Source organism: Plasmodium knowlesi, assembly GCF_000006355.2.
Source record: "Plasmodium knowlesi strain H genome assembly, chromosome: 12".
NCBI lineage: Eukaryota > Apicomplexa > Aconoidasida > Haemosporida > Plasmodiidae > Plasmodium > Plasmodium knowlesi.
This window is the reverse complement of record NC_011913.2, coordinates 125538-151547: the sequence shown is the minus strand read 5'-3', so window position 1 is coordinate 151547 and position 26010 is coordinate 125538. Positions and strand designations below refer to the sequence as shown.

Genomic DNA, 26010 nt, shown 5'->3' with positions numbered 1-26010 from the left:
TCGTGCAGTCCCCCCAGTCCTCGCTCCACAGAAAAAAAAAAAAAATAAATAAAATTGAAAAAACAAAAAACAAAAAAAAAAAAAAAAAACAAGTCATTTGAAGCGGTCCAGTTCAAGAAAATACACCAACAGAGGGAAGATCCTTCACCTGTACATTCGAACAGGTGGTGTCTTCCTATATATATGCACCTTCCGAACGAAGTACAAATCGAAGGATCGTCAGAGTTTCGACTACCATTTAACCGTTTGATGTTCACGTCTCAGTTGTTTCTTACCCCGTGAGGGATTCTAGTCTTATCCAGTTTTTTTTTTTTTTTTTTTTTTTTTTTTTTTTCTAAGCGCTTTTGCGCAGGTACATTGTGCGTGTACATGGGTATGCATCTTCACACCTCTCATAGTTTCACATCTGCGTAGGTACACATCTATGTTGATGTTACGTAGCTACGTGTGCATAGATGCCTGTTTTGGAATTCCTGACGCCAGGTCGGGGGAGGGAGGGATGTCTCCGCCAATGTGTTCTACTCCACTTCTCACCTTCGTCCCTTCAGGGTATGTTCCTCTGGAGAGCATCCCCCTCAATAGAATTGTTCACCCTCCTTACAAGCCCCACTCCAAAATGGTAGATGGAGTTTTAAAATTCAATCTTCCAGAAAATGGCCTGGAGGAAAGTACCAGGAGCCTCAGCGTAAGTCCCGAAGAACATTTCACCTGAATACGTTTTTTTTCGTGTTGTTTGTTTGCACATTAGATGTGGTTTCATTTTCTGGTTTGTCATTTTCCACTCCTCCGTGTAGATGTACTACGACGGGAAAGGGGATGCACAAAAACTGAACAAGAGCCTCTTCCTTAATTTGAATGTGCCAATACCAGCTCTTAATTATATCATAGACGAGAGTAAGAATTACGTTGCGGGACATGCCCACTACCAACGGTGCACCCAAGAGACCTTCCGGTACTCCAAGAACCTCCTGGATATCATCATGAGGATTTCCCTTCAGCGCAGGGCACTCACGAACCAGGTGAGATCACATTAATATTACAACCACCAGACAAGGGATCCAACACAGTTGCGTTACCTGCGTATCTATGTACCGGGTTACATACCTACTGCTACGTTTATGTGCACCATATGGACAGACAGATGCTTTCCCTCTCCCCACAGGGATTGTACACTGAAGAGAAAGCGCATCTACCTGAGGGTAAGAAGGAAACGGAACAAACAGAACGGGAAGAACTAACTGGACAAGGTACACACAAGGGATACGTTATTCAAAACGAGCAAGCCTCACAAAAGGGAGAAGGTATTTTACCCATGACAGATGCGCAACAAAGGGTTAATCATCCCCATGACGGTGGCCCCACCATAGCACACGGGCAAGATGTAGATGGCCGAGGTGAAATGGAAAGGCTAAAGTATTACCCAGGATTTTGCATGCAGCTAGGAGCCAAAGGAAGGAGATGCATGTTGGATCTGATCCGGAGAGTATACAAGGAGAAAACCTCCACTTGCAAAAATATCTTGGCCCACAAAATAAATCCTCCCGCGTGTATCTCAAACCTTCCATTTTTTAACATTAACATGTTATGGAAACTGTCGTATGAATTTGGTGTTTTTGAGGAGGCCCTAAAGATTCACAGGATTTATGGACAGAGCGCTGAGTCCTTCGATGAGCTTATAAATGGGGGGTACTCCATGCCGAATTGCTCCAACTATGATGGAGGGTTCGATGCAGGTGCACCCAAGGTGAGTCACGAGGGTGAAGGTGGAACGATGGTAAAAAGAGAGTTGAGCGAAGAGAAATGTGGAGGGGGTGAAGCGCATAATGGGAGCAGTACCGACGGAAGACGGGGATCAGTGAGGCGGAAAAGAAAACGGATGTGGTGTACACAAGAAGGAAGGAAATATAATTTGAGTGAGGGGAACCCACAAATCTGTGAGGGGAACCCACAAGTCTGTGAGGGGAACCCACAAATCTGTGAGGGAGTTCCCCCGAAAGAAGATGCGAAGGAGGTGGGACGAGTCTGTTCGGGGGGAAATGTGTCGGACAGGAGAAGGCTCTCCATCAAGTCTGTTAAATGGACCAAATGGAGCGGTCCAGAAGAGCAGACAAGTCAATGCTTGAATCCTCAATTCGGATTTATTCCCCCCACAGAAGTGGTAGACACACAAGGGAGAAGCAAACAATGTATGGATGAACATGGAAGTACCCCCCCGAAGGACACGACGGAAGGGCCCCATAACTACCACCCTTTATCAAATAGAAGCATTGCAAAAGGAGCGAACTCAAGAGGAGAAGAAAAAAAGGGAAGCACCATCCCTGATAATAACGACATGGAGAAAGCCCTACCCAATTTGTTGTTCAATGAAAACTGTGAGTCCTGCAGGATGAACAGGGCGTATAGCAGACGGAGCCTCCAAAAGGAGAGTCGCCATGAAAAAAAGGAAACAGAGGAAATAAGGAATAATGTGGCGGAAGAGGAAGATCTAATGAAGACATACGAAATAGAAAAGGAATTGAAGGTAGACTCTGTGGAGGAATTACTATCCAACTTCGTTCACATAAGCAATGCAATATTACTTCACCTTAAAAAAAATAAAGGTACCCGTCTTCCCAAGGGAAAATACAACTTGTTGAGTGACCACTGCTTGTTGTTAATCCCGATAAATCAACAGAAGAAAAGAAAGATAGTAAGGAGGAATGCACATAAAGGAAACGAACCCAGTACACAACGGAGAGTTCAACATCAGGATGATCATCGGGGGGTAGGAAAAATGAAAACGGATCGAATTCTCCACGAGGCGGGCATGCCTCATAACGAGAGAGACAACTCCATAATACATAGTGTTCCAGAACAAATAAATGAAAAGTTCAGCCTGACTGATCTGGGTACCTTTGCCACGCCAAAAAGTTCCACGAAGGAAAGTTTGCCACAGGGACAAGGAAAAATTGCCAAATGGAAAAGGCAACGAAGTTGTTCACCTGCAAGGGGGAAGAGGAAGAAGCTGGCATCTGGGATGATGAGTGGGATAGCCCCCGTGGTGATAGCAGAAAACAAGCCCTTCGAGAGAACCGGGGGGTACTACAGAAAATTGCTCCCATCAGCAGAGGTCCAAGAACGGATCACATCGCTACTGGCGAACAACTCGGAAAGTCGTACGAACCGAGGCAGTGACACGGGAAAAACGACACGGAAGAGGAAAACCCCAAGTGACGCACACAGGGAAATGCAACGAAAATGATACTACCACCAGGTTAACCAATTAGTACAGAAAATTATAAAAGAATGCCAGACGGATAAGAAGGACAACACGATTCTGATGCAAGAGAAAATTAAGACCAACGAGAAAAACGTTCTTAATTGTCTGAAAAAAAAAAAAAAAATTTCAAGGAAAAAGGTGAACTCTTCAAAAGTGTACAAACTGAGGAACAACATGGACTTACAAAGAAGAGAGTTGAGACGGAGGACTTCATAAATTTTTTTTACGAGGGAGGTGAAAAGAGGAGAACCACCAAGCCCATTTCTTAGTGAGGCTTCCAAGGGGCGGTTTAGTAAAATCTGGAGTAAGCATCCCCTGAAGTACACGCAGATGATAGTGCTTCGAGCCAACTAGTCTATGCTAGAGACGAACTGCTGTGCGTCGCAGGGGTGCGGGGGAGAGCAGAAATAGGACGCATACATTTTCCTAATGGTGATTGTTACTCCGATTACCAGTGTGGTCGACATTTTGATTACCACTGTAATCGAGTGTTAAACGATACACACCCCTTTAAGCGCAGAAAAAAAAAAAAAAAAAAAAAAAAAAAAAAAAACTCTTAATCTCTTTTAAAAGAATATACGCAAAGGGAAACCTGGAGGCTGTTCCGCGGAGGGACCTTTCACACCCTCTGGGAAGAAGAAATTAGTGGCGTTATGTCGCGCTCTGTCTTGTTATATTCGCGTTACAGTCAAAGGGTTTATGTACACGTAATAATACAGGTACATAAAAGCATATGCCTCTTCCGTAGACACACTTTCGCAAAATGGTTATTTTTTTTATTTTATTTTTTTTTTTTTTTCTTCTTCCACTTTATGTCTTTGAAGTAGCACGCATAGCTCAGTCAAGTTGCAGACAACAAAGACTATTCAGTTCATCCTTTCACGTGTATGGAATTGGGAAGACGGGTATATACGTAAACGTTACGAGGTTCACTGTGTGGCCATCGAAACGGTGATGTCTCCTCTCCCCATGATCAGGGCCAACTGTTAACAAAAAAAAAAAAAAAAAAAAAAAGAAGAAAAAAAAGAGGGCACACGGCACGAGAGACACGCCGGGCATGAGGGAAAGGATACTTAAAATGCGAAACGAGGCAACAGATTAATGCGCGGAACTTTTCTCCGGTACGGACCACCTGCGAAGAATGGGGAAAGGCGTATACACGTGTAGCAGTGGAGAAGTGAAAAGGATACGTGTATATATAGAAAGCAACACTGTTATGTTTGGAAATTAAAATAGACGCATCTCCACTTTGCACTTTTCACACACTTGCGCCACCATATGCCATTTTTTGTTTTATATCATTTTTCCTACATGAAGTCCGTAAAGAAGAATGGGAGGCATATGACACAGGTAATTATGAAGGGGGAAAGCACGTCCAGCCTAACGTCCACCTGAGGGAAGAAAAGGGAAAGTAATGAATCACCATGGGGCGCCAAATGGTAATTAGCTAGCCAAAATGGGGAAAAAAAAAAAAAAAAAAAAAAAAGTCAGGTAAAAAAAAGAAAAAAATCCCCAATTAATATGACTCATTCATATATATATATATATATATATATATATATATATTTTCTTTTTTTTGCAATGCTCCCACGCCTTACATATTGCGCCATCTGGTACCTCTTAGGAGGTAGGGGTATCTTCATCCCGTTGTACAAGATGTTGGTGAGGAAGCTTCTGTTTTGCGGATTTGCTGAAAAATTATTCTGCGCCAGCATAAATGAGTAGCTGCTGTTGTAGTCGAACTTCCGGTCAGCCCTCTTGATTCCCTTTATCTCCATCGGCTTCAAGTAGGGGCAGTACTTTAACTGGGCGTTGCTTTTGTCTAAATGTTCTCCCACGATCTGCGATCCAACCTGCTCACTCACATTGTTATAAGCCAAATTCTTATGCTTGTTCGTGTTAAACTTTAGTATGTTTCCGAGTACCTGTGAAAAGGGAATTCATTGTCGTTGGGGTGAGGTGTATCCCCTGAAAAAGGTGTGTACTCCATTTGTGCGTGTCCGCTTCAGCTTCCACCTCTCCGCCTGCACACGGATGTTTTTTTTTTTTTTTTTTTTTTTTTTTTATTTTATTTTATTTTATTTTTTATTTTATTTTTTTTTTTTTTTTACATTGTGATTAAAAACGGCCGGAATGGGACCATTCGATTTTCTCAACAAGTTCAGTGACGTTGCCATTTTCTCTATCTCTTCGTTTGGGCGCGATAACTCAGGGATGAACACGCGCGTATATACGTTGCATACGCTGCTACGTTAGCGACGTTTGATTAATACAAATGAAAGAGCGTAATTATGGAAAGGGACCTCCGAACACACAACGCATCACGCCCCTGTTGTAGCGTAAAAGCGTGGGAAGAAAATCCGTGAAATTACTAAAACGTGAGAAATGTTCACGGCATAACTACGTACATATGTACGTACGTTCAAGTGTATTCATATCTGTATACATGGATATATCTTTTGTACATGTACACAACTCCGTCGATTTGAACAAGAGGGCGCAGCGTGTTATCTTCTTGTAACTATCACTTGCCGTATGAACAAGCAATTGCTTTACCCTGCTGAAATGGAAAAAAAAAAAAAAAAAAAAAAAAAAAAAATACTCTATAAGATAAACCAACAAGTTTATCCTTTTCACCAAAAGATTAAGAATTTTTTTTTCTTTTTTTCTTTTTTTCTTTTTTTCTTTTTTTCTTTTCTTTTTTTTTTTTTTTTTTTTTTGCAAAACTGAGATGGTACACGGATAGGCACATGAAATTTGTGCACTGCACCAAAGGGGGGGGGAAATGATGTGCGCCACGAGAAGAGAATTTCGCCCTGCTTCGTGAAATAACATATATAATGTTGGGAGATGACTAAGAAATGAAGCGAAAGTGACTTTTTTTTTATTTTTATTTTTTTTCTTTTCTTCCTTTTTTTCCTTTTGCTTCTTTCTCTTTTTTTTTTTTTTTTTGGGTGGGTTGGGAAACTGTATAGGCATGAAGAGCACATTCAACGGCGAGTCGCGCTTACCAGCACGCAGTGCTACTTAAAAAAAAAAAAAAAAAATGACAAGAAGATCGTAGGCACCAACGTGACTTTGCAGACGTCGACTATTGGAGGATAGAAGTATAAGAGTATGCCCTTAGATGTACATGTGTACATAGGAGAATCCCCTTCGACCAAGCGACTATCTCGATCTAACACACGGAAAGGAACTTACAATGGGTGAAGAAGGTGGCATTGACCACGTCCATATGAAACGGTAGGGAGGAGGCTGAGCACCCCACGAGGCTCGGCAACTAATGTGAAGTGTCATACCTGTTGAATACCCTAGCTGCTATCACCAGCGTCATATTCAACAGGTATAAAACTTCACATATGTAGCTAGTTATATGCACCCATCTATCCATCTACCTGCCTATTTTTTTTTTTTTTTTTTCCTTTTCTGCCACCCCCGAAGATTTGACCTGTACGCATCCTTCCCAAATGAGGGGTACATCTCCAGCATAGATTTGCTTAACAACTTAATCGCTACGACGAACACGAAGAATGGGATACAGATTTACGATGTGAACGAAAAAAGAGAAAAACTAACATACAGTATTGAAGACATAGTAATTAATGACATCAAGCTATTAAAAAGCGGATTGGAGGAAAGTGCTGATTCTGGCACAGAGTGCCAAGTGAACGAATGCCTCTTCAGTTCATACGAGAAAAATAAAAAGTGCAAAATATATCATTTCCATTTGCTTGACAAGAAGGTGATACATGTATTTGAATTTCTCAGCGAAATTGTTGAGAACAGCTTTGTCTTGCATCCAGACACGCACATTTTCATCGTGGCGCTGAGGAGTAAGGAACTGGTAGTTACACACATAAAGAACAAAACTACTATTTACAGGACCAATGTAAACAATGAGCATTGTATAGCTAGCTACAACAAGACGGGCATTATCTACGCCTATACGGTGAGCACCGATGCGATTTACCTATGCAGCTGTTTTGCGGATGATTACAACGATGAATTTTTTGCAAACTTTGACGTTACAAAACTTACGGCAAATAACAATGTTTGTACACACATAGACTTTTCATTCGATGAGAAGAAAATGCTTATAGCGACACAGGATGGTTCCATTTACACGTTGGACGCCTACACAGGGGATGTGCTCTACTCGTACAGCTTCCTCTACGACAGCAACTCTCCGCTGGCCTCGTCCATTGTACCTTCCTACCCGATTTATTCGTTCGATTCGAATTATGTGCTCTCCGGTGAGGCCCCATGTTCGATGCGCAAAAAGTGTGCAGGAAAATGAGCAAGCGTTGTGTGCTTCGTTTTGTGATCTTCCCGTTTAGAGACAGGTTCCCTTTGGGACCATACCTGCTAGAGCACTTTCACCTCTCCATCGCAACAGTGTTGCGCCGTACATTCAAAGAAACCATTGCACCATGGTTACGCCTTCACTGTGATCTTTTTTTTTTTCCTTTTCGTCAAGGCGGAAGAGATGGAAACCTCCACGTCTGGGACATAATGGGAAACCCCGTGTGCAAAAAAAAAATTGACAACCACGTTTTGTTTGTAAAATGGATATACAACCGAGTAGCTTTTGTAACGAGTAAGTTTTTCGGGCCACTTTTTCCGCGAGGAGGAAGTCTCTCTCTCTCTTTCTCTTTTTTTTTTTTTTTTCTTATTTCCTTATGTGTGTGTGATTATATCTGATGGGAATAATTTTCCCGTGCCATAGCCCCAGTTGGTGTGTTAATTCCCTTTTTTCCCTTCCGTAGCTAGCAATTACCTCCTAATCTGGCAGATACCGAAGGATAATTAAGGAAGATAAAAGAGGGCATGTGGCTTGTAGCAGGAATACCTCGCTTGGTATAGCAGAACTCCACAAAGTGTGTAACTCGCATGAAAGTGTTTTTTTTTTTTTTGAGCCGCTTTTAAGATGACGGTTTGTACCAGTGTTTAGCTCTTTTGCACCATCATTCAGATATTTACCTGACCATTTTTTCTTTTTTTAAGATTTTTACCTGACTTTTTTTCTTTTTTTTAAGCTATTTACCTGACTTTTTTTTTTTTTTTTTTTTTTTTCCCCATTTTGGCTAACTCCTCCACCAAATCGGAATTCGCTTCGACACAACCCCTGTGTGTGTCTTCATTTGAACAGTTTGAACAATAGTTAGCAGAAGCTGTCCCCATTTTGTGCCTCTTCCAATTCGAGGCCCCGTCAAGCGGATGGAACTGCTGCCGCGGGTAAATTTCTCGCCCATATTGTAACCACCTCCTCCTGTCCTGCTGGGGTGATACAAATGCAAGCAAACGACAGGGTTCGAAACTTCGCGGAGGACATCCAGAAAATCAGAATATGGAACCGCATATATGAGAGGAAGATGGAGCTTTTTCATTTGAAGAAGTTAATTCAACAAGAAATAGCAGGAACATCAGGTGGCATAGGGAAAGAGACCGAGGGTGGAGGAGGAAGAGGTCAAACGGATTGGACGAACTTCAGTGTGGACCGCAAGGAAAGGGCACCGAGCAGTGGCAATGCAGGTAAAAGCAAACTGTCCTTCTTTTTGACCCCCCCCTTATCGTACGATAACTATTTTAATTTGAAAAAAACTGAAAAGAAGAGCACGATAATGTGTAGGAAGGAAAGGGGGAAACTTCTAACGATAAAGGAGTGTGCGATGCCTGCAAATGGTGATCATGGTGAGCGCAAAGAGAGTGGAAATAGAAGGGAAAAATGTTTATCCAGTGGAAGATTCTATGCCAAGGGAGGAGTGAGTACAAATGGTGAAGAAAACGTTCCGGTGAAGAGTGAGCAGAAGGATGAAAAAACAAATGTCAGAGACGCCCAGTGGGAGAAAAGGACAGTCACTCTTGAAAAAAAGAAAAACTATTTTACCTGCATGAGCAAGCATCTTGATGGTTACATAAAGGAACAAGTAAAGAAAGGAGTGCCCGATCACTTGAGAGGCTTCATATGGCAGATATTAGTACAGTCATATGAATACAGAAAGGAGACTAACCTCACAGAAAAAAATCATACAAATGAGAGAGATAGTAGTACATACCAATATTACTTGAGTATAACTAACCAATACGAAAATACAATCAAGAAAGATATGAACAGGACATACCCCAAACACATTTTATTTAAAAATAATTATGAACAAGGTCAGCAAATATTATTTAATATTCTAAAGGCTTACAGTAATTATAACAAAAGCTTGGGTTACTGTCAAGGGATGGCATTTATCGTGGCGACTTTTATTCTTTACATGAATGAAGAAGATGCTTTTTATATGTTGGTAGCTTTAATAGAGAAGTACCATCTGAATGATCTATTCTCTTCCGATATGTCGTTACTAAATGAGGATTTGTTCATCCTAGACCAACTACTACTTGTATTCTTCCCAAAAATATATTTCCATCTGAGGAAGGAAAACGTACACTCGAGTATGTTTGCCTCCCAGTGGTTTGTCACTCTCTTCTCCTACAGTATTAGCATCATCTACGTAGTTAGGATTTGGGATTTTTTTTTTATCTATGGTCATTCGTTTTTATTTAAAGTGGCTCTGGCGTATTTTAAGCTACAGGAGGAGGCCATTCTGCGAGAATCCTTTGAGGAAATCCTGAACAGGTTAAAGGTTCTGTCTAGGCACGTCGAGCTGAACCCCCTTATTGATACAGCTCTGGGACTGGACCTACCCGAAGAAACCATTGCACGCCTCTCTGCGGAATATCGCGCACGTAGTGGCAAAGTGGTAAGGCGGTATCAGAAGGACGGGGTGATGGAACGATGTCTTCCCACCCCGCCGTCACAGGTCCAGGAAGTCGTCGGAGAAGTCGTCCACGGGAAGATGGAACTCTTTCATGAAGAATGAGATGAACTCTGAAAAGAGGAGAGAATCATATAAAGGGTGGAACATTTTCTTATTATGTAGGAACAATCACATATAATTCTGACAACGTAGGTGGTACATCCACTCCTGGGAGGCTACTCCATTTCATCATTTGTGCCTTCCCCCCATACACACACACAAGCTTATCTAATTACCGTCAGCGGTCCACACGTACTGTCTCGCGTCATCGCTATATAAGTGGGGCAAAAGGGCCAAGTTCTTTTTAATGTTTTCGTTTTTTTCGAAGATGCTCTGGTGCTCTGAGCTGTTTTTCACGAGACAACAGAACTGCAGGGTACTTATGTACAGCTCCCAGACCTGCGGAGGGGAGGTTATATAGTTGGGTAGGAGTACACATTAGTAGAGCCATGCGTTTGTTTGGCAAACACGTAGATACTGTCATTATGGTTCACTTATGTGTGTGTGTGTGCACTTGCGGGCACCCTGAGAACCCACCTCTTCCACATAGTTGCGCTCTCCGGAGAGGGGCGCGCCCTTGGGCTGTTCCTTATTGTACTCAAAGAAGGCGAAATGGTCCGTCACGCTTTTCTTGTTCAGCTCGCTGAAATACAAAACCTGCACCCCTGAAACATTCTCCACCTCCTTTAGATGCTTCATAAAGGAAAATACATTTTTCGTTTCCATGGATTCTAGAAGCATGATGGAGTACACGTGGACAAAGATACACACACCTGTGATCGCTTGGTTATAATCTTGCTGGAGTACCTTGAGCAGATGGTCCTTGACACAATTCCTTTTACTTTCTTCATTGGATGTTTGGAAGAGGATCAATACTCTAGTGCAAGCCTTTTCTTCCCTTAACTTTTTTTTAAACACCTTCAACAGGGGGATGTTGTTTCTTTCTTTTTCACTGTCCAGACTGTAGTCCGTTTCAATGTTGATAAATGTCTCCCGGAATTCATTTGCATGTTTGCACTCCTTGAAGAGGATATTTTTGTTCGTTACGGCGATTGATCCGTCGTCATTTTTTTTCTCCGCCAGGAGCACCGTCCTTTTCGCTTCGCTCATATTGCCGGGGTTGACTTGGTTGCGCGGCACTTATGAAGCGTGGTGAGTCGATCAGGTCTTGTTAAGCAATTTCGCCATGGGAAGGGGGAAAAATCCCACAGCCCATCTGCAGTTGCGCAGATGGACATATAGACACGGGTTAGGAGTACATGTGGCAGTTTTCCTCCTCACTTGATGGATGTACTCTATCTATTATACGCCGTTTTGCACAAGAGAGGGGGAAAATCGCATCTTTTTTTAAAGGTAATAAAATATCACTGCTCCTCATTGCCGCTTTGCATCACCTTTGCGTAGTGGCGTTCCATTCGAGTGACATTTCACACATTTCATCCAAGTTGGCAGTCGTAAAATTAATTTAAAAAAAAAAAAAAAAAAAAAAAAAAAGCTGGTTAGCTAGCTAAAAAAATTAAGTGCAAAAAAAAAAAAAAAAAAAAAAAAAAAAAAAAAAGATAAATAGGAAGAGAAAGAGATGGAAGGAATAAACACACACCTAGGGACATGGACAAACTTCTAAACAGAGGGGAGAGGGTTAACATTAGTCTTTTTTTTTTTTTTTTTTTTTTTTTTTGTTTGCTGTGTGGCAACAGGGAAAAACCGAGTCATCAGTTTACCTTCGTTGCCTGAATTTCCTAGACAATTGAAGACGAGTATGTTCACAAAGGAACAGAAGTTCGTTGGTAATTTTTCACCGTGATAGAACCAGAGGCTCAGCGGAGGATTTTTCCACGGTGATGATAGATAGGGCCCTATATCCCATTTTGTTCATAAAGATCCCTGATGATGGGCTTGACGTGCATGTCGTAAGTGGCTTCATCCAACTTTTCCATTCTAATTATCCTTCCTTCATACTTACGGTTGGACATATTTGCAATGCTACTGTCCACAGAAGAAGCGTTTTCAAACTCTATCAAAACATCTCCTACACTGAAGGGGGTTGTGTGTGCATACTTGGGGGTTATTAAAATGGCGTTGATTATTATTCCCTGTGAGTGAAAGCCATCCTTGATGTCTTCCACTATAGATGAATAATCTTCAGTGTTAATTGACTGTTCAGAAACAATTTCTAGCACGCGTAGGTACTTGGTTTCGAGGTCACTTTGGTTGTCCATTGCTCCCGTCAGGACGGATGGAGGGGGAGCGCCTGGTGGTGGGGGGGGCTTGCCGTACACGCTACCCCCGCCGCTAACCACTCCACTAACCACTCCGGTAGCCACTCCACTAGCCACTGCGCCAACGCTCTGCAGCAGAGACGGTTGGTTATGCTTCATCGTGTTGGTAGAGGAATAGTCATTCGGTCTGGAAACCTTAAGCGCAACCCCCCTACAGAGCATACCGTCCATGGTTAGAGCCCTCTCTGTTTCCTCTACAGTGGAAAACTCAACGAACCCATAGTTACCCTTGTCTTTGGCAAACCAAACGTAAAGAACAGGATTGATGTTATCGTCATTACAGAACTTTCTTTTCTTCATCTCATCCCAGATAGTTTCTTGGAATTCGTTTTCTGATAATCCTAGATGTAGAGGTAAATTACCAAAATATAGGCGTCTCAATTTTCTCGTGGAGTTCATTACTGCAGGATCTAAGTGCGAGGTAGATGAGTGATTCGTTTTCGCTACCCACTGGAACCCATCCCAAAAAACGCTCGTTGTTTCATGTCCTTCCATGTCAGCTAGCTTTTTAAATCCTCCTGCTTTTTTAATGCATTCTGCCTGTAACCTCCTTCTTCGCCTCTCCCTCGACCTGGAGCGCTCATGGGAGGAAGACAAATTCGGGTTGAGTCTACTGGACTTCCTTTTCCTTCCATCCCTATCTCGTCTTTCTCTCCTGTCTCTGTGATCCCGCCTTTCTCGGCGTTCCTTCCTTTCTCGACTGTCACTGTGTCCGCGGTAGGAGCGGCGTTCCCCTCGTTCTAACCGCTCATCACGATCTTCACGATTATCACGCTCTCCTCTCCTAACCCGCCACCTTGCTTCGTCCATTGAATTGTCTTCACTCCTCTTTATGTGTGACTCTCGTGAGGGATGGTTACTGTCTGGGCTCCTCTCTCTTCTTCCTCTTGCATCCATATGGTACCTGTCGCCACCTGCGTGATTTTCCATTGAGTTTCTTTTCCCTCGATATGAGTGAGACCTACTTCTACGTGCCCTTGGCGAGTTGTGTCTCTCCCGTGGATACCTGAAAGATGTTGTGGTGTGATAGTTGTGAAATCTTTTCGTAGGTGCAACCTGTGTTCGGTGGGGAAATCTCCCTTCCAGAGACGGCAAGTTTTTCTGTTCGCCCACCACCATGTTATCATCCTCCGGAGATGGGTAGCACGCTTCCACACCTCGCTAACATGAGGAGGAATTATTATACTGTTCAACACAACGCTGTGATGTTATGTACTCTTCCTTACCTTTCCACGCCTCTGTCATCATTTGGAGCTCTCCTGCTATCGTCGCTTGCCTCGTATGGGTACTTAGCTCCCCTGCTTCTGGTGGTCTCAAACTCCATTGGGTCAATTGGAGGCCAAAAGAAAGGCAGAGAGAAAAAGGGGAAAACGCGCTATCGCTGTATGGCGGTATCGCCGTATCGTGGTTGCGCGGCAAAGTGACTAATCACAGGAGACCCACTCAACGACCATCGATGTCGCGGCGATGCATTGAACACATTAAATGGTTGAAGAACTGACAATAGGAGGGAAAAAAAAAAAAAAAAAAAAATATATATATATATATATACTTCCTTTCCGCAGTTCAAATTCAGTTGGAGTCCCCTTTTTTTTTTTTTTTTTTTTTTCCCTTTTGCAAAAAAAGAAAAAGTGATTGTGAGAACGGTTCGGGAAGGGCCAAATTTTGTGACCGCGGTGGGAAAATGGTGAGAGATAAAATGTACCGTATCCTTGGGGCCAACTTCCTCTCAAAAAAAGTACCCACAGGAAAGTCTCTTGGCCGTAAAAGCTCATCAGCACCTCGTCCTCCCAGACCCCGCTCCCTCACGGAAATTCTAATGATAAAACGTACCCTTATCAATGTGATGAAATTGGAGGTGCCTATTCTTCAACCACTTTTCGACATATCATGGAAAATATGCACGAAAGGGAGTGGGGTATATATAGGATTACTTATAAACAGGTGGGTGTTAACACTATGTTAGTACTTTACCATTTTTTCCTAAAGTGCTCCATTGCCTGGCATCTAAGTGTTTTTTTTTTTTTTTTTTTTTTTTTTCCCCACAAAACCAATTCATTGGAAAAAGAAAAAAAAAAAAAAAGTTGCTAACACTTAAATGTTTTCTTTTCGCTCCCACTGAGGCATAAGTTCCTATGGATGAATCTTTAAAGAGTTGGGGAAGGCAGTCGCTCACGACCCATGGTGATGTATAACTAACTGGTAGGAAAGCGAGCAACGCCGTTGCATGAGAATAAAACGAATGGGCACATGTGTTAAGTCCACATTTTGCTTTTATCACTATACACAGGTGGGTGTGTCATCTATGGGGGATGCAGCCTGGGGATGACAAAGAAAAAAGGGAATGTTTTTTTTCTTTTCTTCCTCCTTTTCCAGTCCAGGGCATCACTCTGTGAGGATACTAAACGCACACGTTTTTTTTTTTTTTTTTTTTTTTTTTTTTTTTTTCATAATTAAATGGACGGAGATGAAGTTTGAAGGAGGATTGGTGAGGTAATGAAAAGGGAGTCCTTCCAACAATGGTTTTATTACGTAATGATATTTATTGAAAAAAAAAAGAAAAAACATATTGCAAAAGTGGAGCCAAAAAGAACAAACAGACAGGCTCGGGAAAAAGACAAACATCCGCCATATTTATGTAGCGTTTCAATACGACAGAGGGTTTTTTTCCAAAAAAAAAAAAAAAAAAAAAAAAAAAAAAAAAGAATTGTATGAGCCCTTTTTTTTCTTTTTTTTTTTTATTATTTATTTTGGCACCGCTAGGAGATAAACAAAGGTAGGGTTTCCTTCTCGAAGATGCCATTCCTTTCGATGACACTGTTCTCACGTACTATGCAGTCAACCAACTGAGGAATTAAAAAAAAAAAAAAAAAAAAAAAAGGAGGAAATTATTGAGCGGTATACGGGGGGTAATACGCTTTGTTGGATAATGCATTTCATGCCCATTGGTGTTCGTATATGTTGCTCATACGCCAGGGGAGAGAGATCACTCCTACACCACAGAAGACCCAAACTAGAGGTGATCTGTGGCACACTTTACTCACCTTACAATTATCTTCGATAACAACGTTTTTGCAAATGATGGAGTTCTGTATGTGGCAATTCTCACTGATAATTATGTTATCCATGAAAATACTTCTGTTAACGGAGGAGTTTTTTTTTATCCTTACGTTTTTTCCTAATTATTTTTTTAGTGGAGGAGTGCGTGGGGGGGTGGGTGGGTATAGATTACGCATGTGTGAAGTGTATTAATTACAGGGGGGGGGAGGGGGGGTAGACACTTTCCTGAACGGGCACTGCTCCCAGGGGAAAAAGGGCTTACCCAAGACAGATTTTTTGAGAATGACATTTTCTTCGTGCTCAAATTGGCTACTTATTATGCAGTCCTTGTACTGAAAGATGGAGCGGGCCCCACAAGAAAAAAAAAAAAAAGGAAGAAAAAATGGGAAGTGAAATAAAATGAGAAAAAGAGGCAACGGAGCGGAATGAAGTGGTGATGTGTAGCAGTGGGCATGTCACACATACGATGTTGACGATACCGCGGGTACGCAAACCTACCGACTGGTTCTTATCACTCATTAGGAAGAAGCAGTAGGGGGGCAGCACGTTCTTCAACTGCTCGTGCCTGGAGACGCAGAACTGGGGGGGGAGGGGGAAGGCGAATTTTCGTTGCTTAATGAGTGGGTTGACCTGGGCACATACACACACGCGTAAAAACACGCGTAAAAATAGGCGTAAAAATAGGCGTAAAAATAGGCGTAAAAATAGGCGTAAAAATAGGCGTAAAAACATGCGTAAAAACGTGCGTAAAAACGTGCGTGCCACATAGTGTACATGCGTACACAGGTACATGTGTATAAGTAACGGGGCAATGACGCAACGATATGGAGAAGGATGTGCCATGAGCTGTACCCTTCTCGCTCTCCCATGCTTACCAACATGTTGGCCTTGATAAAGTTCGGTAGACTGTTTATCCTCTGGCAGAACCCATTGGATTTGGGTTGCACGTAACAGACGACACTTTCTATATTTTCCTTCTGTGAGAGATTAGGAAGATAAAGGGGGTTGGGTAAAGGCAGATGAGATGTGAAACTGCTACATAAGATGCATGTCTTCCTATTTGCTACTATGTTTCTTTTTTTTAGCGCTGGTGGGGTCAGTACCTGGTCGAGGGTTCCATGTGGAGCGATGGCTCCCTCCTTCTGTTCTGACACATCGTTGTCCTCTCCTCCTTCGTACTTATTAATCAACGTTTTGTACATGTTAAATTTGAATTCTGATTTGGAGTAGTACTCTGCGCGGGGGAGAAAAAAAATGGTGAAGTCGTCCACATGGGAATGTTAACTCTCAGCGACTAACACAGGGATGAACATAAGGATGGAGTGGTTGGACATAGCTCTAAAACGGGCTGTTCAAAATTTTTTTTTTTTCTTTTTTTTTTTTCTCCTGCTTACCCGCTGCTCTACGTGTATTCTGAATTTTGATCAGGTAGGGTATGAGATCATACTGTATGGGTAAATGATGTGGGTGGAAAAAAAAAAAATGTTGCGGTGAAGGTTGCCAGTGGGCAGGTAGAACGTGCATTGATCATCGCTGCACGAGTTGCACCCACCTTAATGCTAGTGAAGTTGGTCTTGTGGTCCATAATGTCCAAGACATAGTTCTTAAAAATATAGACGTGACTATCCAGCAAATCCGTTTTGAGAATGAAATTTCTATGCGCAGTTAAATTTATTTTACTGATCTTAAGTCTCCCACTCTGCTTCATAGATAAGGAATCCTTTATACTAACGACTTTACTATTTTTGTCTATGCATACCCAGATGTTGTTTTCTAAGTTTAGTAACTCGTCCTCCCTTTTCTGCTTCTTGTTCTCGTTGTCTGTTTGGTTCTCTTCCAGTAGGAGCAACGCGCAGATGGCGTTTTCGCCTCGAAATAAGTCTGCATAAGGGTTGGAAGGAAGAGGGTGAAAAAAAATGCCAATGGGGGGGGGATACAACGGATGGATACACTCGCTCACATTTATATCTATTAATAAGTAACGGTGTGTGGGGGCGGAACGACTCGGCACACTCCACCAAGGGGGTGAAATTTTACTTGCTAAGGAATGGAAATCGACAAACCCGACGATATCACAGTTAACGACGATAAAGTCAGACTGATAGGAAAAAAAAAAAAAAAAAAAAAAAAAAAAAAAAAAAATGAGAGTGTCTTCGTATGGAGCGCTCATAAGGAGGATTTCACGGCAACGTACAGGACGCATCAATCCCGTGTCCCTACTTAGAATAGCTTCACACGCATTCAGACAAATTAATGAAGCCTACCTTTATCCTGTGGCGAATGTGCAGCAGGCACTGGATGGGCCCTAGCTCTTCGTTATTGTTCGAGGTGTATGGCTCCACGTCGATGAAGTAGCCGGCCATGCTCTTCTTGTCGTCCACCTTGTGGTTCTCCGGGAATGTCTCATTCACATAACTGACCATCTCATCGTAATACTTGCTATTCACAACGATGGTGATGTACTTTAACTTCTGTTCAATTAGGTTCCTCAGGATGTAGTAGATCATGGGGCGATTACTTATCTTGATGAGCCCCTTGCAAGTCCCTTCGCACAAGTCACTAGCAAAGTGGTTCTCATCATTCGTCAAAACAATCACTTGAAATTCAACGAAAGTACCTACTGGTACTTTCGCGTTGCTGGAATTTGCCGACTGCATTGTCGTTACTGGAAAAACGGAAAAAACCGAAAAAACAGAAAAAATGGAGAAGGGACGAAGGGCAGCAAAAGGCCCTCAAGGCCGAGGACGGAAAAAATGTATCCAATAGAGGTATCTTCAAGTTGGTGAAAAAAAAAAAAAAAAAAAAAAAAAAAAAAACCCTCGGACAAATTCACCCCATTTTGTGCTTCCCTTTTGAATCGCCAGAATGGGGCTTCTTTATACCTTCTAAGGGAACAAAAAAAAAAAAAAAAAAAAAAAAAAAAAAAAAAGAGAAAGAAAGAAAGAAAAAAAAATACAATAAAAATAACAATAGTAAAAAGGAATAATAACTGCACGTCCTTATGCACAGATACTTTTAACTCCTCTATACTGCGCACAATGTGGGGCACGCGGGAAAAAAGTAATCACTCGTTGAAATCGCCCGTTGAAGGAGCGGAAAAAAAAAAAAAAAAAAAAAAAAAAAAAAAAGAACTAGTGGGCACCATCAGATGCAATGCGCCGCGAGTTTCCCTTTGGCTCTCCCAACAAACTCAGAAAAAAAAAAAAAAAAAAAAAAAAAAAATACCAATGGGAAGGAAAGAGAAAGAAAGAAAAAAAAAAAGGGATGTATGTTTCAGAATCATCGCCAGGAGACAGTTGGGCACGAGGCATCCAGGTAGACGTGCATACACGTGAATGCGCTGTGCAAACGGGGTGTACAAAAGAGGAGAACGTAAACTGGATGGTGAAGAAAAAAGCGGAAGACTAACTGGCAACCAACTATCAACCGACTGGCAACCAACTATCAACCAACTGGCAACCAATTGTCAACCAACTGGCAACCAATTGTCAACCAACTGGCAAGCAACTATCAACCAACTGGCAAGCAAGCGCCTAGCCCGCACAACTACCTGAGCGAAGTGTACACAAAGAGGACGACGAAGGAAAGGAGCGAAAGCGCAGAAAGCTGAATTAGCAAAATAAACGTTCTGTAAAAATGGAAGTTGTTGTGTTTCTCCTTTGCCCGATCGCAGGTACTGACTTGGAAAGCAGTGTTGTCACCACATGATGATGAAAAGGAGAAAATCTTCTCAACCATCCCCTTCTTATGTCTCTTGATAATATTTTTTATATTTCTCTTCGAAACTATATGTTCGTAAATTTCGTTATTTAAAAGGTGTTCTTTCTCTTGTGGGTTTCCATTTTCTAGTGTCCTGTCTGATATACCCCCACTGTTATTGGGGGAAGTTCCTTTCCCAAGATGATTGGTCCGCTTGTTGCAATATGAAATGGCTGTATCGTATGTGTTCTTTAGGTTCTCTTTGAACTTGCTTAGATGTTTGGGTGTATCACCCACAAGGTCCACCTCCTCACGTATGTACTCTCCTCCACTATTACAGGCCTCTACTTCATCGGGTCGCTCCACCAACTTCTCATCCATCTGCATGTTTTCTCCTTGCTGGTGTCTATCGGTCACTCCATTTTTAGTGACAGTAGGATTATCCCTCATTTCCTTGGAGATATTCCCCCCGAAGTTTCTCTCTTGTGTACCTCCCATCAATTCGCCACTTGTATCTATACCATGATGATGCGAGTCAGACAGATTTTCTACCTCCGTAAGGATATATTCTTTCTCTGATTTGTTTTTTCCTACGTACCCGGTACTGTCTCCGGTGTCTCTACTCACCGTGGCTGCATTTAAAATATTTCTGAGTTTGGAAAATGCACCTGTGGTGGTTCTCTCTACTATCCCTTTGCTTGTTTTAATGACACGTAGAAACAAGTCGTCTTTGATGTACCTACAGAAGTATACATTGTCTACCATTTGAAGGAACCCCTCGTCGATATCATTCTTCCCCATGGTATAACTGTTCTCCTGTACATATTTGTTATAAATATAGTTAAGGATAATGAGGTCGTTTCTTTCGTTTTGTTTTTCGTCTTCGGTTAAATCCTTATGTATATATTTTTTCTTCTTCACTGCTTGATCATAATTCTGCTCAAAGACAGCGCAATCAATTTTTCTTACTACTATTTTAACAATCTTCGATCTATCTAGATTCAGCGTACATAGAGTAAACAATAGTTCAACTAGGTTGTTAGACATTAGGTGCTCGAAATTATTGCAACAATCTTCAAGCAGGTTCTCGAAAAGAATTCTTTCACAGGAATTCAACGCAAATTCATACTTGTTATTGTGATCATACATTTTATAATATTCTTTTATTTTTTTTTTCTCATTCATTTTTTTCGGATACCTGTTTTTCGGTACCTCATTCCTCGTTTCTCCACTGGGATGAGCAATTGTTTTGACGCCACCAGTTCCACCCGCTCTATAAATATTGGAACTGTTAAAACGGGAATTCTGTACACTGGAATCATGTGCACCGGATGGGGATTCACTCATCCTGTTTTCTACACTCAGACTCCTACATGTTTTCCTTCTCACATCGCTTCGATCAGTATGGTCCATAGTAAATTCCCCGGTTGGACATTTCACACTGTCGCGCTCTTCATAGTGCAGGAACCCATGCGCCAGAATCTTAAAGACGAGTGCATGAGAGACAGGTCGGTGGTAGAAGCAGTAGGGAAAGAGTTTTCTGTGCGTGTAATACTCAGCGATGACAGGCTCGTATGCACTGTACTCCCTCTCATTCGAAGCGGTGATCCCGAATCGATGTTCCGATGTTCCATCCACTGTCTTCCTAACATTATTGAAATAATTTTTGATGATAAGCATTTTCTGACAGCTGAAGCAACATGAGATGGTAATGAACTCCCCTAAAGGTAGGAAGTGCAAAATGCTAATAATGTACTCACTCAGATCCTTGAAAAAATCAGTGCAACAGAACTCTATCATGCACAAGGACCACAGAATATGAACCAACAAGACACACTTGGTGATCTTCTTAACATTACTTCGAAAGTAGTTAAGTATCTTGTGAAAGAAATAGGGGTAATGCTCATTTTTAACATTTAAATTGGATAAGGCACACAGGATGTTAGTGCAAGCATACAAGCTTATGTTCTCTACCCTGTCATAAAAGTAAGATACAACCCTATCGATATTCTTCCTATGAGTGGGTGTTATGAATCGCTTGTCATATGCACTACACATGTGAAGCAGATGTAGATACATGCACAGGTTCTCATTGGTACTATCTTCCACTCCTAGATGCACATGTCTGGTCAATTGAGATTTGCAATCTTCCAAGTGTATTATGTTGCAATACTTAAAAAGATAACTGATACAGAAGACGAATTCATTGGACAGTTTCATGCATTCGACCTCCTTGTATAGAATCCTCAACAAATCTACATACTGCACGTTTTTTTTCAACACACATAAACACCAAGCTATTTTTAATATTTCTACGAGGGTAATTATTTTCATATTTTCACCAAGGTAGAAACATTTTTTTTTGTAATTGCTATCCTGACAAAAGTTTCTTTGGTTTTGAAGGATTCCTTTGGGATTTTCATCTGTGGTCTCCACTTGGTCCTTCTTCTCCAATACGATCCGTTTGTTGTACAAGGTGAACAAGCTGACTTGGTTCGGGTGGTCACAAGGGTTCCTCTTCGTATTTTCACCTGTACCTACTGTCTTAATCCCTTTTTCAAGGTAATTTCCCTTTGTATTTTCTCCCCTTGTATTTTCTCCCTTTGTATTTTCTCCCTTTGTATTTTCTCCCTTTATATTTTCTCCCTTTATATTTTCTCCCTTTTCCTCTTCCTTCTCTTGCCCAACATTATCTCCTCCTTCCTCATTTTTTCTAATCTGTATATAGTAGTACTTGTTGCTATCCCCGGGTTTCCCCCCCAGGGTATCCTTAAGCAAGCAAGTCTTTAAATTTAAGCAGTACAGAATTTTGTTGAGCAACTTTATGAGGACTTGTTCTGGAATTTCGCTGGTGTCTGTGTTTCCATTCATCTCGGAAGTTAGAGAGTACAATGCCAAGGCGAGCAACACATCTATATTTTTAATACTTATAGGAATTCCATTGATTGACTCTGTGATGTACTTCAAGTAGTCTTCATAAGTATGTATACTACCAACTTGCTTCATGTGTTTTTTTTTTTCCTTTGACACAACACAGGGGAGTGCTTCTCTATAACTTATTCCACTTTTTAGCATAGCCCCATGGGCTATTTTGTTCTGGGTTGATATTTTTTCACTACAGTTTTGGACACTTCCCTCTCTCTTCCCTCCACTGTATATGCTTACATTACTACTCAGCATATTATTATTTTCCAGCTTATTGTTGAATATGTTAAGTAGTTTCTTTTCTGAAAAGTACAAAGGATGGAGGAAGTTCTTCTCCCCCTCTGACCTGACTAAATTAGCGGAGACAAATCCGAGAAACTCCCCCTGGCTTGAGCCCCTCCCCTGGATACTAGCAACACCGCTACCACTACGTATGTTGCTCTGGTTGGAGTTCCTAATGGGAACCCTTTCATCACTTCTTACGAAGTAGTCACCCGTGGGGGGTAACTTCTTCTCATATACACTGGTGTTTGCCTTCTCATGATATCCATCCCCCTGGGAAATAGAACGAGGAATGTGCTCATCATTATGTTCTCCCCTCACCGTGGTGTGTCTAACCATGGAACTCGTTCCACCGTCAACATAGAGCGCACCGTATATTTCTGCATTGCTACTTAAATCATTGTAATGAATGGATTTGTCCTTACTAGGATGCAATGCTGATATGTGAGAACTAGTGGTTAATAATTCACCTCCTGGATTTGTCGTCCCCAGAGATATCAGATCTGAACTGTCATTTGTTAGAGTATTTAGTTGGATATTGACACCCCTACTGTTACTATTACTTGTGCATCCATTCACAGGCAAATCTACAAGCTTGCTCGACTCGGAGTAGGTCGATTTGAAGAAACTCATGTTGATGGCGCTATTGCCAATATGATCAGAGTGTCCAGATTTACTTACAGAAAAGCAACTTCCATTTTCATTGTGTCTATTCCTCAAGTTGGAATTTTCCTCCTCTACCATCCGCCTGTAAGTATTGTTATTCTGTGAAGCCTCAACATGGCTGTTGTTAAAAATGTTAATGTTGTTATGAAGATCGTTATCATTGTTGCATCTACTTTGGTAACCTCTGAGAACAGAGCTAAAAAGGGACCCGTGTCGTTTGATCCCATCCATGTTAGTTTTTCTCCTCAAGTACGTATTTTCCAACTTGCCGGGAAGACCTTTCTTCTTTCTTAAATCTTTTTTAATTGACACTTCATTCTTAAGGAAACTATTTCGGTTGCTGAGGTAATGTACATAATCTTTATTTCTTTGCATTAAATTTTTTTTTTTACTACTACCTTGGGAGATGTCTGGAACAAATCTGTTCATCCGGTTGGGGTAGTAACTCTTGTTGCTCTCCCTTCCGAGGCCGACTCCACTTGTATCTTCTGCTTTGTTCATGAAGGAGGCTCTAATTTTCATTCCCTCCGAATTTTTCCTCCTGGCTGGGCGATGGAAAATGGGATTTACATCTCCCCCCAATCTGCGCTGTGCCTGTGTGTTACTACCTGCACTGCGCTCCACGTCGATGTCCATATCGAAGTTCACACCGACGTGTGCACCGACATGTGGACCGATGTTCACACCCATATTGATGTCCCCGTCGGTGCCGCTACTTCCATACTTCTTAAGCAGTTCATCAATGCTATTCATGTGAGTACCCTTGTTGGAATCTCCGTCGGGCCCGGCTTTCGAGGCACTTTGGCCAAACTTCAAAAACTGCTCTTCCACATAGTAGCTGTTATTTTTTTCCTCTTTGAATTTGCTGAGGTGTGTAAAATCGGTTGGACTAGCCGAATTTGTGGAGCTAAAAAAATTTGTCATATTATTTGACAACGAAACTGAATTTGTGTACCCTCTACTCTGATCATTTTGGTGAGAGTAGGTGTTATAGTGGAGATTGCCGGCGGCGCCGCTGTTAGTGTTCCTGGTCTCGGAAAAGATCGGCACGTTATTGAAGTGGCTATCATAGGTCGGGTTAGGGTTCGCCTTCCGCTCAGGCCGAGGATATTCATTCGCTCTACTACGATAGCTTGTCTGACCGCCCGCAACGTTAAGATGACCCCCCTGATCATTCTCCGTTCTGCCATGGTTGGAATTTTCCCCTACATTCCTGCCCCGATAAAAGTTCCTGTGAGCACCTCCACTGGCATTGTAACTTGCCTTGCCAATGTTCTTAAAATCCAAGCTCAATTTACTCCTTAAGTATTTTTCGGCAATTTCTTCAGCGGAGCTGTTCTTAGATATGTTGAGACTTTCGTAACTGTTCATAAAGGAATTGGACTTTGCACCACCACCGTTGCTTCCCAATGGATCATCGTGTTGGCAATTCATTTTTACATACGCAAAAAAAAAAAAAAAAAAAAAAAAAAAAAAAAAAGGGAGAACGGTGTTACCGTTGTCGTTTTTGTTTTTCTCTCTCTGTGTATTTTCTTGGCGATGTTACCCTGATTTTGTATTCACTGCATGGGAGGTGATGGTCCGATGGATGATCTGCTCCACACTATATAAATTTTGCCCTTCCTCGCAATGGTAACCACGTAGGAGGATGCTCACAAGTTAACGTGTGTACGCTCGTGTGTGTATGTGTGTGTGTGTGTTTTTTTTTTTTAAGAACGTGCTTGCGGCGAAATGCATGTTGTGTGGGTGACATGCCTCATTATCTGCTAAGGCAGCTCGCTATTTGCAGAAATACAAATGTATTTTCAGCGCTTAATGCGGATTACTTCTTTTCAAGTTAGCTATTTGTAAATATGGAGAGGGGGGTTCCGCACTCGTGTGCGTACGCACATACATAAATGTATGTTGCCCGGTTGATGCGAGAGCGTATGAAAATGTTTGCGGACAGGGGTCACTCATCTACGCTCTCATTGATACGTTGCCCTTTCCCCTTGTATGTTTAGAAAACGCGCAGTGGGGTGAACCTCCCCACATACGTTTTTTTTTTTTTTTTTTTTTTTTTCCTGTAAAGTCACGTAATCGCGGGTAAGATTGGCCAATTTGTTCCGTGTCTTTTTATCTGCCCGCGGGGAAAATCTGCTTTTCCGAGGCCAAGCAGAGTTACAGCTACGGTGCTACGCAGCTTTGTCGCTTCTCAATTACGTTTATAGGCTCAGAGCGCAATCGTTCACGCAAAAATGCATTTCCAGTTCCTTCCTGGATGAAGCCCCTCGCGCCGGCTTGCCACCCCCTATAACCGAAATTTCGTGTCTATCGATGTTGTGACGCCCGAAGTGTATCAAAAAAAAAAAAAAAAAAAAAAAAAAAAAAAAAGCGAAGAGCCTATGCAAGTATCTTCCTTATAATAGAAGTTAATAAAAGGAAGAGCTACAGATATATAGCCCTTCTGCAATACACTCCAAAGTGCCAAACACTTAAATGTTGATTTAACAAGTGGCGGAGAAAACGTAAAACACACAAAAGGGAAAATCGCAGCATTGGCGGGGGGAAAAAAATATGCCTACATGTTTATATTTTCCTTTCCTTTTTTTTTTTTTTTTTTTTTTTTTTTTATCTGAACAGGTCATAAAAAAAGCGCGATAAATTAGGCACATGTGAGGAAATGTAGCCAAATATAGCTGTTTTTGTTTTGTTTTTTTTTTTTCTTCTTCTTCTTTTTCACCTGAACGGGTCATATTTTACATTTTTACAAAAGGGACAAAATAGGAGAATACTTACTTGTGCCCAAAGCATGCAACCCTACATCCTTTTTTTTTTTTGTCAGCAGTGTTAATCTTTGCGCGTCACTTTCCTGTTCACTTGAAAGAAGTATCAAGAACGGAAATAAAGAGAACAGAGTTGTGAGCCGAATGGGAGCAAAAAAAAAATGACGCTGCACGATGGAACCAATAGAAAAAGATACAACTCGTCAGCTCCACTTTTAAGTTGTACTATATTATGTACTACATCGCTTTGTTTGGGGTAGTGTGATGGT

The 26010-nt window shown here is 41.6% G+C and overlaps 8 protein-coding genes across 8 annotated transcripts; 3 read left to right on the top strand and 5 right to left on the bottom strand.

Annotated features, from left to right (window-relative positions):
* Positions 1-616: 616 nt before the first annotated feature.
* On the top strand, positions 617-3241 carry PKNH_1202800 (conserved Plasmodium protein, unknown function; the record flags this gene model as incomplete). Its single annotated transcript, XM_002260045.2, has 3 exons — positions 617-685; positions 795-1019; positions 1163-3241. The coding sequence occupies 3 exons, from the start codon at positions 617-619 to the stop codon at positions 3239-3241; spliced, it is 2373 nt and encodes a 790-aa protein (XP_002260081.2).
* Positions 3242-4357: 1116 nt separating this feature from the next.
* Positions 4358-5436, bottom strand: PKNH_1202700 (conserved Plasmodium protein, unknown function; the record flags this gene model as incomplete). Its single annotated transcript, XM_002260044.1, has 4 exons — positions 4358-4391; positions 4571-4650; positions 4858-5184; positions 5371-5436. The coding sequence occupies 4 exons, from the start codon at positions 5434-5436 to the stop codon at positions 4358-4360; spliced, it is 507 nt and encodes a 168-aa protein (XP_002260080.1).
* A 1025-nt stretch (positions 5437-6461) lies between these two features.
* PKNH_1202600 (WD repeat-containing protein, putative) lies at positions 6462-8069 on the top strand (the record flags this gene model as incomplete). The annotated part of the gene is made up of 4 exons (XM_002260043.1): positions 6462-6502; positions 6701-7512; positions 7737-7856; positions 8026-8069. 4 exons carry the CDS (start codon positions 6462-6464, stop codon positions 8067-8069), a joined length of 1017 nt encoding a protein of 338 aa, XP_002260079.1.
* A 481-nt stretch (positions 8070-8550) lies between these two features.
* On the top strand, positions 8551-10128 carry PKNH_1202500 (GTPase-activating protein, putative; the record flags this gene model as incomplete). Its single annotated transcript, XM_002260042.1, has 1 exon — positions 8551-10128. The coding sequence occupies one exon, from the start codon at positions 8551-8553 to the stop codon at positions 10126-10128; it is 1578 nt and encodes a 525-aa protein (XP_002260078.1).
* A 165-nt stretch (positions 10129-10293) lies between these two features.
* PKNH_1202400 (conserved Plasmodium protein, unknown function) lies at positions 10294-11175 on the bottom strand (the record flags this gene model as incomplete). Its single annotated transcript, XM_039113806.1, has 2 exons — positions 10294-10464; positions 10603-11175. The coding sequence occupies 2 exons, from the start codon at positions 11173-11175 to the stop codon at positions 10294-10296; spliced, it is 744 nt and encodes a 247-aa protein (XP_038969792.1).
* A 746-nt stretch (positions 11176-11921) lies between these two features.
* Positions 11922-13668, bottom strand: PKNH_1202300 (RNA-binding protein, putative; the record flags this gene model as incomplete). Its single annotated transcript, XM_002260040.2, has 2 exons — positions 11922-13350; positions 13571-13668. 2 exons carry the CDS (start codon positions 13666-13668, stop codon positions 11922-11924), a joined length of 1527 nt encoding a protein of 508 aa, XP_002260076.2.
* A 1435-nt stretch (positions 13669-15103) lies between these two features.
* On the bottom strand, positions 15104-18061 carry PKNH_1202200 (translation initiation factor eIF-2B subunit gamma, putative; the record flags this gene model as incomplete). The annotated part of the gene is made up of 10 exons (XM_039113802.1): positions 15104-15190; positions 15389-15522; positions 15667-15736; positions 15903-15983; positions 16280-16381; positions 16508-16638; positions 16799-16850; positions 16957-17285; positions 17442-17502; positions 17669-18061. The coding sequence occupies 10 exons, from the start codon at positions 18059-18061 to the stop codon at positions 15104-15106; spliced, it is 1440 nt and encodes a 479-aa protein (XP_038969791.1).
* An 889-nt stretch (positions 18062-18950) lies between these two features.
* PKNH_1202100 (conserved Plasmodium protein, unknown function) lies at positions 18951-24410 on the bottom strand (the record flags this gene model as incomplete). The annotated part of the gene is made up of 1 exon (XM_002260038.1): positions 18951-24410. One exon carries the CDS (start codon positions 24408-24410, stop codon positions 18951-18953), a length of 5460 nt encoding a protein of 1819 aa, XP_002260074.1.
* Between the last annotated feature and the right edge of the window lie 1600 nt (positions 24411-26010).